Below are 19,152 nucleotides of genomic sequence, written 5' to 3' on the forward strand. Positions count from 1 at the left end.
TGCGCGATCTTCCACCACGCCTCCAACTCGCCGGCAGCGGTCAACATCGCGACGGACCGCTCCGGGACACTTCTCGGCCGCCAACCCTTCGACCCCGTGCCAAACAACCCTCCCACAACAATGCAACTTGTACTTGCACTGTACTAACAACAGAAAACCTCCATCAAACACACACAAAAAAAAGCATATGCTTCGAATAACATGAACGAATAGGACGGGAACAAAAACTGATCACAAGACGCTATGTTACCACCCCCTTCCCGCCCATCTGAAACGATTGCAATAATTAAGGAATCGACATGTCCATCTACAAAAATCTATAGATAATTCGGCGGAGGCGCCGGGATTCAATCACTTCAATTACATTTCAAACCAAATCAATTGCAATTTATCTATTTCCAAAAAGAAAAACAAACGTGATCTTAAAGAATTTCATTCAATCAAACTTTAAAAAAAAACTAATGATCAGATTTCTTTTTATATTCAATAACTTCCAAATAAAATACACACCTTTACAAACTTACATTTTCAAATCTACATTCTTCAAAACCAACATATTTAGAAAATTGATAAAATTTTTACGAATCAATCTATTGCATTGTAATCATAATTACCAATGTGTCATAACTTTATGTAGTTTATCAGAAATAAGAACCTACATTGTATTCACTATATTTCAGTGAATATAAATGCAAAATTGACATTATATTGAATTTCACGTAACTTCCAAATAAAATACACACGTTTACAATTTACATTTTCAAATCTACATTCTTCAAAACCAACATATTTACTAAATTGATAAAATGTTGATGAATCAATCTACTACATTTTAATCATAATTACCAATGTGTCATAACTTTATGTAGTTTATCAGAAATAAGAACCTACATTGTATTCATATAATAGAAACTATATTTCAGTGAATATAAATGCGAAATTGACAAAATTTACTTTTCATAATTAAAATATTTAAAAAAAACAATAAATTGCATAATATACATAATTACATTTACTAATAATCACGTAGCTTTTCCAAATAAACTTTCCTTTCAAAATATACATTTTAAATTGCTATTTTTCAAAGCTAAGTTTTAATACTTTTTCAGAAAAAGTATTTCTATTGACAAGTGATAATTAAAAAATAAAAATTAAACTTACATTTTATAAATTGAAACATCTGAATCAGAACTTTAACAAAATATTTTATTTATTTTTTTGTCATTTACTAGAATATTTAATAAATTTATAATAAGTTTACAAAATTGTAAATAAATTACTGTTCGAATATTTTTTTCAATACTTTATAATATGTTCATGTACTAAAAAGTAAATAAAATTAAAACCTAGAATATTCTATATGACAAATTTGGTAAAATTATTTTAAAAAAACTTTCTTAAAATAAATGAATTTAAAAGTTTATGAATACTCATTGTCACCTTCATTTTTTTTTATTGATATTTCGCTGCTTCACTAAAACCAATTCTGGAGATAAATCACTTAAATGACGTTTAAAGCCGCACTCGGCCAAATCAATTACGATTGCTCCCGTCTCCTATTTGAATCCAAAACGGAAAAACAGCCACGTGCTGGAAAGGAAAGGAAAAGAAAAGGGAACGAGCGGACTTAAATCAATCACTCCTCGAACTTTCAATAAACTAATGAACGCCGCTCCGGGGCGAATTTTTAAACAACCCTTTCATTAAACCAATTCATAGTTTATCAAGCAACCAACCTGTTTTTCCGCTTTCCTCCATCTTTCATTCCTCAAACATTTCCATCAAGAATTTCTCAAGAAAATTTCTTATTATATATATATTATGTAAACTTACTGAAAATATTATAAAACATATTTGGACTAATTACATAAAATCTATAGAAATACAGTAGAACATGGCGATGAGAAGTCCCGGATTGCGCGCCTGCTACATCATTTTTAAAACTTATGTACACATATTATGATTATTTTTTAACATGTTTCACTATACGAGTAAAAATCCGGAAATTTTGGAACGGATTAAACTCGTTAAGCGAGGTTCCAATGTATATGATATAAAATCGAAGGATTAATCATCGTAAACTACATTGTATTCTACTAATGGAGAGGAGACAGTAGACGAAAACAACAGTAGGAAATTAGATACGAGTGCCACACAAATGTGTTAGCTATAAATCATCTCGAATAACTAAAATAACTTTGCATTGAAGATTTGAATAAATTTGCTTTATATTATTATTAACTGTATTTTTTTTAATATAAACTTCGAGACAAAATTATTTATTTTACGAGTTTACTATGAAATTACTTAGTTTGTTTAGGTAGTAGATTTACAGCAATACTTAAATATATGTTGTCACGTGTAGTTATTTTAAATTTGACGAAGTTTTAAAATGAATATTTTTATATATACTGTTCAAAATATGTACTTAAAACAATTTGGAAATTTTCTAACAATTCCTAAAAGAAAAGAGAATTTAATTCTTAAATAAAATTTCGAAAAGTATAATAAATTGTAAAATCAGTTAGTAGATTATCGAAATAAATCAATGAATGAATTCATAAAGTTTGATTTTTCGAAAATATTCTTGAAGTGAGTTGTGTGTTTTGAAAACGAGGAAAACATATGTCGATGTAATATATCACGCGTTATTTCGTAAACAATAACGTATTATTTTCATCGATTGGTCACAGTAAAGCTCACGTCACGTGAGTTGCATGTAACACTGACGAATTAATAAATCAAGACTTTTGTGCCTAATTATAGAATGTACAAAAGGGAAGCTTGCTTCGAAAATAGAAATTGCGACGCAACAGTCGCTCCGAATCGTAATTCAAATGAAAATTACCTAAGTTATACTTCTATCATTTTTTTTTCTTCTTCTTCTTCCATTTCCTCGCTTTTTATATTGAAATTCAAATCCGCCGTACTCTTTCGAAGTAATGAAGGGATGCGAAATGCTGCGACTTCTTTCATAAATCGAACACTGAAGTAACCGAATTGCATAAATTTCAGAAAGATAATATCAATGCCCTTCTTTTAATAAAAAAATATCTCCGAAACTTAAGCTATTTCCATTCAAAAATGTAACAAAAAAAATAAGACATTTTTAATTTACTTTATTCGTTTGTAATATTTTTTATTTCATTCAATTAAACGAATTATACTGAGTTTTTGATATTTGTATTTGTTTAAATATCCTTTCAAAATGTTAATAAACAATTACATTATTGTTATTATATAATTACATTGTTTCTAATACGTCATAAATTATCTTTTGTTAAGTTTGTATTTATTTATGCAATGTAATTCTTTAAATATTTATTTGACAAATATTTAAAGAATTATTTTATTATTTGTCTATTTATAAAAATATATTTAGTTGTGAAATAATGAATTAGTATTGTTTATTAGGAATTATATAATAAAAATTGGTAATTCCGGATAAACATATAATTGTAGAAGCAAGTGTTTGGAAATGACAAACATGGTATTAGCTTATCCGAAGTTCAAAACATATTTTGGCATTTCCCAAAGCGATAAAGTGGTTTTATTTGTATTTGTGCTATAAACATTAGTGGAGATAACACGAATAAATATTGTTTTTATTCGTGTAATCACAACAATGGAAGCAACGCATTGAAATGATGCATAATCAACCGAAATAACAGTGTAAAGTCTTTAGATTTTGATAGTAAAATAAAAACGTTATAGTTAATAAATTTAGATGTATGAAATGTATATTTTTTTTTTCTAAATGATTCGGATCAGAGGGATGAGAGTAAGGAAACATAGGAGGTGTAATTGGTGGAAAACTAAGTGGTGTGTGGTTTTATGGGGCGAGATTGGAAAATAAATATACATGGGGAGATGGCCTTCTCTACTCATTTTTTTTTTCCTTCCTTCTTTTCGTGGAAAAACAGCGACGCGCGCTCGCGGGGGGTGAAAAGTGTAACATCATCGTTGTTTACGGAAAGCCCCAAAGCGGGATAACCTAAAATGCAGCGAGTCATCATGCGATGCATTAAAGAGTAACGTAAACAAATCCATCAATATGGTATTTATTTTTATTCCCGGGGATTTGAGGTGGCGGTGCCATCGTCGCTCCACCCTTCGGCCCTTCTGCATATTAAGTGCAGATAATTTCAAGAAGAGAGTTTATCCAGCGTTTTATTGTTTCTGACGAAAGAAGGCGAAAAATTGAAAAGAATCATGAAGAAGATGAGGAGAGGGCAAAGAAAAAAAAATATAGAAGTGTCGAGGGTGTACAATGGATTCCGGTGACCTGTGAAATCGCAATCAGATCGCGAAATTTGAAATGAAAGAAGGGAAATAGCGCGGTGCGCATTGAGGGTTTCCTCCTTTAAGCTTTTGTCCCGTTAGCCCTTAAAAGCGGATTTAAAAGTGATAATTAAAAATGGTTCCGGGGACGCTGCAGTCTTCATTATTTCTAATAATTAACTCCAATCGATAATTGTCTTTGTTAAGGCTTTATCGAGTCTGGATAATTGTCAGTCGTCGGTGGGATGTAGGAGGTCTGTTTGTGCAGCTCCCCCCAGCACACACATCCATCTTCAACCACGAGGAACGAGAATCTCGCTAAAATATGCATGACCCATGCACACATACACATACAAATACACACACGCAAACATATACGTATACAGCGTGCGGCAACAAACGATGCCGCTCTCTCCGATTTAGATAAATACACACAATAAATGTTTGTTAATATTTCCCCGAAGCGGCATTTCCTTTATTTATTCTTGAGCCCGCAGACGGTGCCACACGAAATCCAACGCGGCGAAGAAGAAAAAATGTGAATGTGTGTGTGCAAGGAGAAGGAGGAACGATCCGTTCAGAAGCGCGAGAAAGAAGGACGGAAGCTTAAAGCTCTGAACACGTTGGAGAAGAAGAATGTACACACACGCTCTTCACGTACCAAATCCAACAGATTCTTCCAATATTAAAAAGCTCAAATAGGGGACGACCGTTGACAGAGTTGAATCTTCCAAAACATACACACTACGGAAGAGAGGGTCCAAAGAGAAAAACAACGAGGCGAGAGCAAAAAAAGATTACCACCACTACCACCACCCCGAAAACTATTCAAACATTGAAATCTCAAACAATAATAACTCTTAATGGAAACCCGATTCCCACATTCCGGACAAAATGTATTTCTATTTCCTTTCTGATCCCAGAAATGCACTTATCCTCCAATTTGTTTAATTCTATTACAAATCTTATAAAACTATTTGTACTTATTTTCACTTTATAAATTATCCAATTTTTTACACTAAATAATCATCAGATTAATTGATGTATTGTGTGAAGTAAAAAGTTCTAAGCGTTGTTTTTTTTTCTTTATTTCAACAATGAAATTAACAAAGTTAGAATTTTCAGCTTTAGATCAAATATGCGCCGTTTTGTTCGATAACTTTTGTCCATTTTGAAAGCAATTTCATAATTTTGAGATTGAAACTTGAGGCCACTTTTTTACCATCATCGCTCAGAACTGTTTACTTCACCCAATATTTACCTGTATTTTTTAATATAAATCTTAGAAAATTGTTTGTTTTACTACAATTTTATTGCAATTACATAGCGTAATTGAAATTGTATTTAGATTACATACAGTTTATAGTGTTATGAATCATTGTCTTGAGAATCTTGATTTTCTGTAGTTTTTTTAGTAACTAAGATGAAACAAAATGAACAAAAATAAATTTATTTAGATTTTTTCTATAAATATTATGTTTTATGTCATTTATTTTCAAATATGAAATAATTAACCAATTTGTTTGTTTTTTTTTTGTTAAATGGAGAATTAAATTTGAAAGTGAGTTTAGTAAATTAGATTATAAAATTTGTCAATTAAAAATGATGTGTTAATTGTTCGTTTGTGCCGCAACGGTCATCAATTTTATTTGAATTTATTTGTTTATTGTATTGATTGACACAAATAAAAATTTTATGTATATATATAACGTAAAGTAAACAATAGAAAACGCGGTATCAAAGGGTTATCGACCATTTTGATGTGGAAATCCACATTATAAATGACCCAAAACAAATAGCGACATACATTTATTTTCAAGCAGTTGCACTAGTTTTATCATTATTTTTATACATATACATGGAAATATATGCTTTTTGATTAAAATCGATGTGGTTGCTGTTTGTTGTTGTTGTTGCGGCGACGGGAATACTGTCGATGTTGTTTGTTGTTTACTGATGATGACGGAAACGCGTCGGTCGACGATGAATTTTTAATTGCGCTCGGTAAACAGACGTTAATAAAATTGGGTGAATTATTAAACCGGAAACAGATCGAAAGCACCCCAGTGTTCGCCCACCCATAACCCAGGTCCATCAGATTCACCGATCGTGCGGCTTAAATGTATTCGCGAAATAAACAATATACACGATCAACGTGTTGTGATCGATTTACCGGCGTGCGGTTAAATATTGTCCCAATTAGGCGCTAATGCTCACCGAGTTTCCAACCCCCGGAAAACTATCCTTAAATATTGCGCCCCAGAGAGAGAGAGAAAGAGGCAGAGATCGGTATCGCCGCCTCCGCTGCTGCTGCTGCTGCCGCCGCCGCATCCAACAAGCGAAACTTTCGTACAATGTTCACGAGCGAAACCAAACAAAACTTTTGTTTCCGCGCTATTTGTACACCGAACGTTACGGACACTTTTTCCGCCATTCAAAGCGCGCGCTGAATACCAAAATCTACATACTAAATAAAATATTCTTTGATCGAAATCTGAATTTCTGCATGCTAAAGCCATTGTCAATAGAAACCTATCAAAGAACCAGAGCGCATTTCATTCCGTACAGAACTAATATTAAATATCAACTGCCATAATTGTTACTGAAAACTTTCAATTACAATTTCACATTTGAAAATTAACAAAAGAATTCTTATAAAAATCTTTTTGTTTTTTTAGGAAAATGTTCAATTTTTCATTGTAATTTCATTGAATGTTCTCAATTACATTTTTTCTCTCGATAGTAGAATCTATATTTGTTACAAGGTTACACTCAAAACTATCCATCGATAAGCATTGTGTGAATGAGTTCAGTGTTACAATACTTCGATTATAATTGGTACAGATTGTTTCTATTTTTTTGTTTACGTTGAAAAACCTATTGTATTTATAATTTATTAGTTGGAAATGAAGAAAACAAGTTTTATACAATTTTCTTTAATTAAAAATAGAACAAATTTTTGAATGACACAAGATTTGAATTGTTTAATTGTTCTTCTGGAAAGCAATTCTATTTTAGAAATAAGCTGTTTTACTTGTTTATAATATAAACTGTAAACAATTAGATAAATAATGACATGTTTTTAAATATAAATCAAATTGGTTAGAATTTCCACATTTATGAATTTCTATTTACAGTACAAATTATGAAATTAGTAATAAACTAATCTTATAAACAAAATTGCATCATTTTTGTTAAATTATCAAATTACCACAATTTCTTGCAAAGTTATTAGTAAATTTTTGTTGAATTTGTGTACATTTCTATTTAATGTTAAATAAATGTCTTACTTTTTTGTAGAATCTGGTTCAATTTAAAATGTTGTGTGAGAATAGTCCAGCGGTATTTAAAAGTAAATGTAGAAGATGGATAAAATAAAAAGATGTCGTAATTTCTTGTGAAATTATTGAGTAAAAAAAAAATATGTTGTAAGTAAATTTGGTGAGAATTTCCACATGTATGAAATGCATAGTTTATTCATAAGCACGAACGCTAAGCTCGTAAGTGCTGAAATATTGGTTTTAAAAGGAAAGCTGTGCGCTTTGAGAGCAAAGCTCCAGGACGCATATGATGAAGGTTGGATGGGGACCTTCGCAAATAGTAGGCAATCCCGGTTTTGCATGTCGCGAAGGAGCGGAAAAGCAACGCATACACACAAAATACAATAAATAAGCATACTTCACCAGCAGATGGTCAATTTTTGCAAGAACCACGAGGGTGGATGTATTTTTAAACTATACGTCACCAAAGTGATGATTGCGCTCATACTTGAATGCAAATTCTCCTGTAATCTCCTCGTCAACGTGGATCGAGTTGCACAATAGCTATAGCTATATCAAGGACCTGGGCCGAAGTTGTTGCCCTTCACAGTTCCAGGTCGCCGTGGATAGTAGCTCCACCAGTGTAACAAGAGTTGATCCTGAGTCGACCATGTGGTTCTGGTTAGCGGAATCGAAAGTTTGGAAAGTTGACGCGTTTTGAAGATGGGCCCTTCACTACTGAATTGCACGTGAGTAACTTGAAGAAGATGGTACACTGGTTGGTTGCTGGTAAATAGCGTCACTGATAAATTTGAACCAGTTGGGTACCTTCGAAGGACCTTTGATGGTACTCCTGGTTGAGAGCGGAGAGTGCCTAATGGTCCGCGCCCCACCACCACCGGACGATCCGCGTGGTCCGACAGTTGTCGGTATAGCAGCCCCCACCAAAGAGAGCGGAATAGGGCTTAAGAGACGCGCTTTTCGGAGCGTCGAACCTCCGGTTTTCCGGTTTTCTTTTTATTCGCTTTCTCTCTTGTCTAACGCCACTTGTGCAACGCGGCGCGAAGTAAAACAGACGCGTGTGTACGGATGGGACCGTTTATAGTGCGTAATGTAATGTACGCCGCGGAACGCACCGTACAGACACAAAAATAACAACATACCGCGCGCGTTTCGCCAAAGTAGGCGATCTCCTGTCGCAGTCGACAGGATTTGTCGGCGTGCGACCGACAAGGACGACGGCATGCTCCGTGCTCCGAGCCGCACTCCGCAGAATAATAAACATCTTTTATCTACACATCATGTTTATTTGTTTATTATAAATTTACGTCATTTGTTTACTCGAGATGACTGAATTAGAAATATTGGAAGGTTATATTTTTTTACATCACAAATGAAGTCAAACATGTGTGTGCGCTCGCTCGCCGAGCTCTCCAAGCCTACGAGTGTACATATACACAAACACACACACAAATATGTGCGTGTGTGTGTACATGTGTGAGCGTACCCGAGGCCTGAACTCTCCTCTCGCTGTAATTTTATTATATTGTAGCATTGTTTCGTAATAAAAAAAATATTGTATTTAACTATTAGTAATATTATGTTTATGGAAACAAACAACAAACAAATAAATAACCGACGCAATGGATGAGCGAGCAAATAAAAATAACAATTATTGTTCCAACAATAAAATAAAAAACACACACACACATGAACGTTCATAAATTTGCTTCGTTTCGCACACCTATTCACACGTACACCATACACATGCACAAAAATTGTGTTTGGTCTTTCATTTGCGGAGCAAGGGAATCGCAAGGTCCCGACTTCGCGCGTCTTGTGTAATGTACATACACAAAATCGGGCGACCTTGCTCGAACCTCGAGGCACGCCACTGGGTTCTCTCGATAAAAATTCCCCATTCGTAGTTTATTTGTTTACTCGAAAACCGAAAAAAAAAGGAAAGAAAAGAGAAGAACGAACGAGAGACAGAGAAAAATAAAAGCGAAGGAAAAAAAAATAAAATAAAACACAACAACAACAACAACAACAACATAAAGAAGGAAAATGAAGTAAACGCAAACAGAGACGAACACAAACACACACGGATTGTTTATGGAATGATGTTTGGAAAATGTGACGTGTCCGTGTGACCCTAATCTCGTTTGCGGTCTGCGGAAATCGAAAAAATTCAAGGAAACCCTACGAAACCTTCATAGGACAAAAAATAAATAAATAAGAAAACGTCAATGAAATTTTGAATTTCAAAAAATAAAAGATGTTGTTTCATGTGTAATACATACCTCGTTATTTTTTTTTCGTTAGAATAAAATGTTCTGTATATTTGAAATTTCATGGGACATAACCGTTTGAATTACAGGACGTACAATGAAAACAGGAAAATGCTTATGAAAACTTAATGGCAAACGTTATTTCAAGTAACATTTTTAAGATATTATACTTGAGATAAACACATATATTGCTTATGGATTAATGTTTGGAAAATGTAACGTACGACATTAATCTGAATTGTGGTATGCGGAAATCAAAAAACCATTAGAATATTCCCTGACGCAGGAAACATTAAAAATTGTTGTCACCACAGGAAACTACGACAATAAAATTTTGATCCAGATTGTAAAAACACTTCGAAAACATAATGGATGTCGAATAGTAAAATTTAACGTTAATTTAAAATCAGTGATTCATGTATAACACGCACTTATTTTAGAAATACAAATTTGGCAAAGTTGGATAAACACATTGTTATTAAAATAAAAATGTGACGCTAATCTCGTTTGCGGTTGGAAATCAAAAATGCAAGGAAACTCTTGGACACGCGGAAACTTCCCAGGATAAACGAGGGAAAAAAAAAGGTATATGAAAGCAGTAGAAAAAAAAAATATGAGGAAAACGCCAATGAAATTTTTAATCTTTAATGTCTCTTTCTCGTTTTCAGAAGGAATAATTAATTTTTCGAAGCGGTCGCGGAAATATGCTCGAGTGCTGCGGATGAGTGAAAAAAAAAAAAGAAGAGAAATAGGAAGAAAAAAAAAATTATGAGAACCGGTGCAATCAGAATTTTAATATTTAAATTATTATGCGGGGGTTCGCGTGTACATGTTTGGGCGCGTTTAATCAACTGCTAATTAAAAAGAAACGAATTAAAGTAAATAAAATGAAAGAGATAGGATAAAATGAAGCGAAAGAAGAAATGGAAACGGAATGATTGCGCTGGATCTAGCGAAGGATAGAGTAATTTAAATAAGGTTCTCCAAATACAATTTAGTGGGAGCGTTAAAAATTTCCCTTATCTCCCATATTTATCTGGCGGCGCGCTCCGAGAGCGAAGCCTGTGCGGGGGCGGTAGAGGGTATCGTGGGGGGTGGAGGGGGTGGCGTTTTCCAGAGGGTAGCGGCGGAGCTCGTTTCTGCCTCGGCCTCGCACCCTTGTTTGTTGTTTACACCATAATAGTATCATAATAACTTCGACGATCCTGGAACGGGGGAGGACGAGAAGACACTTTGTTTGTGCCGCGGATTTTGGGGAGCCCAAGCAGTTATTGCACCACTCGAAGGAAGGGCAGAAGGAACGTACGAAGGAAACAAACAGGCAAAGAAAAAAAAAACAATAATCCATATTTAAACAATTGCCCAAAGTTTTCCCCCTCGCTAATGCAACTGTCAATACGCGGAATGGGCAGGGGGATGAATAAATAAAAACAGAGCCCCGAGTGGACATTGTGTAACATGGAAAATAAAAATAGAGAACGAAACAGCCGCGTACACACACAGTCGGTTACCCCACAAATATTTGGTGAGTAATTATAAGATGTGGAGTAAATTTGTAGAGAAAAAAAAACGCACTATTCGAGGTCCCTGATCGATATTTAACTCCATACAAGATGACGTAACGTTCGGTTGAGTAATAAAGTACACATCGGGAAGAACAGAGCAAAAAAAATATATAGAAGAGGGTGGGTAAATTTCAGAGGGAGACGGAGGAGAAATCGTGAGGGATGAACCCGGTCTTATATTATATTGTCCCCTTTTTTTAATTCATTCACGGAAGAAGCAGAAAGGAAAGAGAAGAGAGCAAAAAAAAAGGACGCAGTCGAAGAAGCAGATGAAGAGAATAGAAGTGGCAGGAAACTAAAGAAACTCAAAGCCGGCGAGAGAGGATATTGTCCTTTGCTTTCATACACTTCAACGGCATATCCTGGGATTGTTCAATTTTTCATAAAGGAAAGCGCAATAACTTTTATTGGCCAACTTTGCGCGAATTACGCCAATAATGAAATATGCCGATATTTCCACAAGAAAAACCAAGAAAACTCATGCAAACAAAAAAAAATAATAATTTAAAATACTGTTTTTCTTTTCCTAAGACTATTTCAATATGTATGTTTTTCATTAAGTTTTAAGATTTGAAAAATCATTAATTTTGTTTCTACAATTATATAATCCTAATTTGCTAAACAAGTAATTGCTTAATTTTTGCAAGGAGAACTAGTACTTATCGGAATTTCAAAGATGGCCTAATCGCCGGAACGATGTTATCAATCGACGCAGTTACAATTGTTTGTTTATTTATTTGTACACGGATGACGCAAACACCAAAACCATCGAGTGATGAATGTGTGCGGTCGCGTTTGTTTATAATACCAAACATGAATATAACAATGGACACATCGTAATCGACTCAGTTCTATAATAGTCATCGAAATTCATTCCATTCTTCTAATTATTATTTAGACTAAAAAAAAAAGTGATTAATTAACAGTAAATTGAAAAGAAAACTATTTATATTGCTTAAATAAAATAGCAAATCATAAAATATAAAACTGTTCTAAAGTTTATACAATTAATAACTGCTTTGGAAGAACGTTAATAGAAGATAAAAATTTTGAATCGTATTGTATCAAATTAAAAATATACAAAATTTTATGTAAAAAAAAAAGCAGTTGAATAATTTGAGAAGCGGAATGTTTTTTTTTTTTTTGGATTTTCGAAGGAAGATTATGCAACTGTTGTTTGTTTTGTTTGCTAATAATTTCTTTGTTCGACTTCTGCACAGTTTTGTTGTTGCCGACGGTGAATACGTTCCTATGAATCACAGCTCACAGAGCACAACAAGATTTAAGTCCAGAAAAAAAAACTTTATTACCAAGCAATTGTGAAATGGTTTGCGATGCGTTCGAGAACACCGGGCTTGAACCGTTAAGCAATCCATCGGAGCCGGTAAACATAACGCGAATGAGTGTCTTATTTTTATTATTATTATTATTTTGAATGAATGTTTGTGAATGTGTGTGCGCGCAGACGAGAAGTGGGGGAGGTAAAGAAACGCGACGAGGTGAATAAATTAAAGGTAAACGGCAATTAACAATAATTGATTGTCGGCGGAGAAATGCCAGAACTGGTTTCGGGTAGGTGTAATTCCTTTGCACGCGAATGTTTGTTGACAGTTACGATGATGATGATGATGATGTCTATGATGATTACAATGATGATAGATAGATAGAGAGTGTAACTTACACAAAATCTGGATTGCCTGAGAGCGTGGGGCCAGGGTGTCGTGGCTGCAGCGAAGTGGTTCTTTGACCAGCCGACGGCAGTCTCGAAAGGGTTGTCTCCTAAGTGGCCCTGGAAGAAGAAAAAACAACATAGGCGATGAAGAAACTGATGATGAATAACAGAAGTAAGAGAGCAGCGATGGGGAGGTGGGGAGGAGGAGTTGGGAAGATATAGAGCACTCCGGAGGCGGCCCCCTCGGTACACGCAGCAATAGCAATAATAATAATAATAATATAAGGTGGTGGTGAGGTCGTTCATCAGATGTGCGAATGTGTGCGGTAGGAAAGGAAAATTTGCAAAGGCGTGCAGTTTATTTGATGAAGAGTCGGTTTATGGCGCGAAAAAAGAGAAGGGCAAAACAATCCCGTAGCCAGGATCGTAGACCTCCCCCCCAGGTCCACGGACGGATCCCGGACCCTGCGTTTGCGAGATTCACACGGGACGCTGCGTTTCGCTGGAAAAAAGATACTACCTCTACAACTACATAATTTCATTCGGCGACGGAAATTAGGCAAAAAAAAAAGGGAGCAAACCGACCGAACGGAAGGGTTTAGACGTACGCGTACGCACACGATGCTGGATCACCACTTCGTGATCATAGAGATGATTTCGCAGAGATGCAAACATCGCACAGCAAACAAACGTGCTATCGATAAAAATGAAAGGACACCTGCGAGGAATCATAAACAATTAGTAGGCATAACAAACACACTCCAGCTCGACAGCATTTACCATCAAGTCAGCAGAAGCCGAGCAACGGCCAGACATGCTTAGGTCGCTCTTTGATCGCAACAATGTATGCAAGTGTATACTATATCTCAATGGTCCGATTATTTTTATTCGCGGATCATCCGAAACGGGCCGCGATTCCCCATCATCATCATCAACATCGAATCCCGCTTCCCTTGCACAATTCTATTTAAACTTATTTACGTTTGGATTAGGGCTGTAGGTTATCGTTATCGGCCCTTCTCGCAATCTTTTCCCTTCTCTCTTTCTTTCTCGTCCAATCCACCCTTAGTTACACGTATTTTTTTTCCCCTTCTCCCATCCTCGGAGCGGGTGTGCATCCATCTGGTAAAATTCTTGCGATGTAGCGTAACTTTAATTTATTTGGAAGTACGAAACCGCATCTCATTATGAGGCGGCTGCTGACGCCTGCACTGATCTTTGTGCGAAGGCCCTTTCGGCGTCCCTTTGCACTTAATCAGCACCGGCTTTGCGACGAGATAGCGGCTTTTAACATTCTCTCTTTCTTTATTCTTCTTCTCGTCCTTTTTTTTTTCCTTTCGCCATTGTAGGGGCAGATGACGGAGGGGTGGGCCGCCCCCGCAAAATTAGGAACGGATCGCCGAAGTGGCCGCCGGATGACCGAGGGATGAGGACGAAACCGCTACTGTCCGTTCCCCCCCTTCGAACACGACACAATAAAACAAATTAATGTCCGGCCCCGGGCCGTTCGAAATCTTGCGTTTCATTTGCACACGCACGCAAGTATCGGGATTCAGGGACGCCGCAGAATCAATAAGGGCTGATACAGAAAAATCGAAATCAGCAGATACGCAAATAGACGGAATTCCCAGTAAAATCCTTATCGATCCTAATCGATCGCTGATTACGCTTAATGTTACGAGAAAGAACTCGAATATTTAAAAAAAAAATTATATATATATATTACAACTTATATAATTCCAATTACAAAAACAATTTAAATCAAATCTTAACATAAAAATTGTTAATTAATATTTTCGAACATGATTCTTCACATTATTTCAGAAACGTCTCTCAACAAAACGTATACATCTTTTAATAAAGATTTCAAATTTAAATCCTTGTAAAAGTAACACAAACGTAAAAAAAAATAAATTATCTAATTTATAATATTTTTTTTAAATATGCGTAATTGCGTGAAACTTGTTATCGACATACAAACAATCGAATGTGATTCACGGTCGTTGAAAGCAGCTGATGCATTTAATATAAATACACTATTTTACTACAACATATCAATTTTATATAAATGAGAATTAAGAATTAACTTATTAGAATGTTATAATATAGTTTAATTAGTTACAAGTAATAAATAGATATATTATATAATTATAATTTTCTATTTCAAATTTACAAAAAAAAATAGATTGAAACAACAACTAAATCTTAGTTTAGTCGCTAATATAGAAAGTTTGTATAGTTTTCATCTGTATTTTTTACCAATTACTTAGTTATTGTTTGATATTGATATTAGAAACTATGACTGTATTACCTTCTAACACCACTATGAAATATTGAATGAAATGTACACTACTTTGTATTATTATATTTACTAAAGCATACAATTATGTTTAAAAAAACATATGCAATTATTTTGAATTGTTAATATTATAAATAAAATATATTAATAATAAAAAATATCTTTTACATCCTTCTTTTGTTTCTTCTTGTTAGTAAAATATTTTGAAATTGAATATAACATTTAATAATTCTTTAAATCTGAATACAATGTTAAAAGTTTAAAAGGTGGAATCGATTGTACAATGTTTCGTATGGAATTTGATTATACCTAAAGGAAAATTGATTCTGAATATAGGATGAAATATTTTCACTTTTCAACAAAAACTGTCTCTTGTATTGAGAATTTACATTATGAAGATACAGTGAATGTTAGAAATGATGTTTGATTATATAAGCAAATATAATGTAAGAGTTTATTGGTTTGTTCTGAATTATTCAAAAATAAATAAGATGTTGAGAGATAGTATAGATTGGTTCATCAATTTAAACACGTTCGCGAGCGCAAATGGTTTAAATATATATATATGAAATCTAGCAAGAAGTTTAGCAGTACTTGCAATTTACGAAGCGCGGTTAAATATAGAGCAGCAACTTCGGGAGAAGGCAAGAAACAATAAACAACATTAATTGTTATTTCACGAATGTAATGGGCATGTACGACAGCTTGTAGCTCGCTCCTAGGACAAATAAATATGGCAGATAAGTCTGTTTTTGTTACGGCTTCGCAACCGATTAGTCGAAGACGCGATTGCGTAACAATGGGTGGCGGAGGAGGAGATAGGTATCCCGGGGAACGGGTAAGTCAGAGAAGTGGATGGTTTCTTTATCTTCTATTCTTTCCCCCCCGCTTGTCCGTCCACTGTCCACCGCTTGTATACACACACACACACGTGAACGGTCGTCTCGAGGATTCGGTTTTTATGTTTTCTTCCATTCAATGTCCATTTCTTGAACAATCTGTTTACACAACATCTCCTGCAGGGCCGTACTTAAACAAGTCGGGTCTCAACAAATAAAGCGAAGAGTAAATAACGCCGCTGCACGCCACTTTATCTCCAATATAAACCAATTCCCCGTGCGTACCTTTAATAATGCAGGTACAAATTAATGGGTGGTGGGATGGCAGAGAGTGCGAGCGCCCACGGGCGGATGAACGGTTAAATGGGCGCCGGCGTCGCGACGCTTCCCAACTGATATTTAACACGCATTAATCATTGATTCCGAGGGGGTGTCGCGTCGGCGAATATAGAAAAGCCAACAAAATACTGCAGGACAATAAATACATTATGGATAAGCGGGGGCCGCAGTACAAAAGGATATTTTTATTTGGCCCAGTGTGATTTATGCTTCCCGAGGCCAGATGCAAGTTTATTTACTTAAGACGTGCCGAGGCGACGCGCACACACATTTATACACATCCACACAAACGGATGAAGAGGAGTGCTACTACCCCTTTCGGATAAACGCCCTGCTCCTCGACCGGCCCTGACATTTCTGGTGACATTATCCGCGCGCCAAAAGCTCTGCACTTCCTGGACACTAGCATTCAAACGCAGGACACTTTTCAAGGATAATTCGTTGTTGTTGTTGTTTTTTTTTTCAGGATTAGTAGATATTACCTTGGCGCTCCTTTCGACGCACATACGATGCAATTCAAAAAAACAAAGTTTGTAGCAACTCGCGGATGTTTCTTCTGTTTCACACCGGTGGGGCTGTTGCGTAAGTCGCGCGCGTTTCGTAAAGCGCGACCGGATGCTTGTGGAAGAGCGAGATATAACGATGAATGTATAAAATTTTGCGCGAAGAAAAAACGGCGCGAATTTCGAAAATCTGCCGAGCGGTGCGGCGCGCCGTTCACGACGTTCCACGGGCTCAGAACATACTGAGTATAGGCACACGTTCGAGCGGCACATAATGTTGTTTACTGTTTACATGTCTACCCGCCTCGCCCGTATGAGAGATGTTGTTTACTTAGTTATATTTAGAGTTTAGAGAAATGCAAAAGCAAACCAACTACACCTGCCTCGGCTGGAGAGATCTACAGGGACGGACGACCGCCCGAGTGCGACGGCCGCCCGCGTCCACCCATCATCGTCGGCCCTTCGTACCCTCTCCTCTCCAGGTATACAGGATAGCATCATCGAAGAAAGGATGCAAATAAGAGGACGGATAGAGGTGATGCAGATGAAGAATTGAAGAACGCAACTGCAATATTTTTAGATGTCCATTGCATAACGGACGAATTCTAAAATAATACATAATTCGTGCATACGTACACATGCAAGCATCGAACTAATAATAACCAAATAAACAAGTTTTATAATAATCCCACGGCTTCGAGCTTTTCCAGCGCCCGAAAATCCGCGACGCCGTTTATTTATACGCTCGCACACACACGCACAAACATACACACACATATACTCAAACACACGTAAAACGTTACTAGTTTTATTAATTAGAGAATTTATTGCGGCCGAAAGTGCTCGAAAGGCCACTTTGTTGCCAATTTGTATGTATGTGTGAGCGAGAGCGCTCGTTGCAGTTAATAAAACTCCAGCGTACATACATTAAAATTAATTTCAAAAGTAAATACATAAATAAATAGTTGCATTGGAAACATAAACAGCAGCAAAACTGCAAGTCGACTAAACGTAGAAAAACACGCGCGGACAAACACATATACGTACATATCTCGCCAATACGTGTGCACATGCACACTGTAAACTGCATACCGTTCGCAAATCTAAAATATATACATCCAATTCCAGATGATTAAGCTCATGCCCATCGTCTTCGGCCGTGTCCTTTCTTACTCACGCAGTGTTATCGTTTGGGATGCGTCTCGAAAGTCACATCCTAAAACAAAACAGTTAGCTCCGAAGTGCACGTGTTTGGACAGCAATTTTCCACTTACACAACAGAAAATGGTTTTTAAATATTTACTAAAAGGAATAGCGCTCATGCGGTGCAACGATGCATCCAAACATCGTCACAACTAATAAGGACGTTTCTTGGGAATTGAGGATGGTGCACATGATGAAAAACGCATTGCCCGGTAATCTAGAACGGCTGCGAGTTTGTTCAGTTCAAAGCTGAATCACGTATCAAGAAGCACAACAGCGCGAATTCGAAACGGTTGCGTAATACTGATCCGAAAACAATGTACCATCGATCACGTACGCGCCTTGTTATGTTACCAAAAACAATCGACAAACTTAAACTGTTCATCTAAACATAGGCAACATTACATATTCATGTTTACATTCAATGTATAGTATTTGAATTCATTTGACATACTTCCATGGTAATTAATTAGTAAAATCTTAGAGATCAAGAAATTGAAAATATTGAAAAATTTTATAACACTTATTAATTGCTAAGATTAATTTTGCTTCAAATTTATTCAAATTAATTGATCAAATTTTAAGAACATTCAACATTATCAAATATTATCTTATATAAAAATATAAGAAATCCATTTCATACTTAATAACCTAATAATATTATTGTAATAAGAAATACTTTATAATTTTACGAAGTTTTTATATATATAAAATGAATATGCAAAATAACTGATAGTTACGCGAATTATTATACGAATTAAAAACACAACTGATGCAATAAGTGAAACAGTTGTGAGTATTAATATAATGTAATTGAGATGATTGAAGTAAGGAAATCAGTTAATTAAAGCAAACAGCTAATGCAATTGATAAGTTTTCTGAGTAGACTGCAATTTACAA

At 35.5% G+C, this 19,152-nt stretch overlaps 1 protein-coding gene across 1 annotated transcript in view; it reads right to left on the bottom strand.

The window, feature by feature from the left end:
* The window catches only part of LOC108566693 (forkhead box protein P1), a 76,920-nt gene that overhangs the window by 28,747 nt on the left and 29,021 nt on the right, over window positions 1-19,152 (bottom strand). The window contains exon 2 of the mRNA XM_017926703.1: window positions 13,079-13,186. Coding sequence (XP_017782192.1) covers window positions 13,079-13,186 — 108 coding nt within the window. The remainder of the gene's footprint in view (window positions 1-13,078; window positions 13,187-19,152) is intronic.

Source organism: Nicrophorus vespilloides, unplaced genomic scaffold (genome assembly GCF_001412225.1).
Source record: "Nicrophorus vespilloides isolate i.1.1-1 unplaced genomic scaffold, Nicve_v1.0, whole genome shotgun sequence".
Taxonomy (NCBI): Eukaryota; Metazoa; Arthropoda; class Insecta; order Coleoptera; family Silphidae; genus Nicrophorus; species Nicrophorus vespilloides.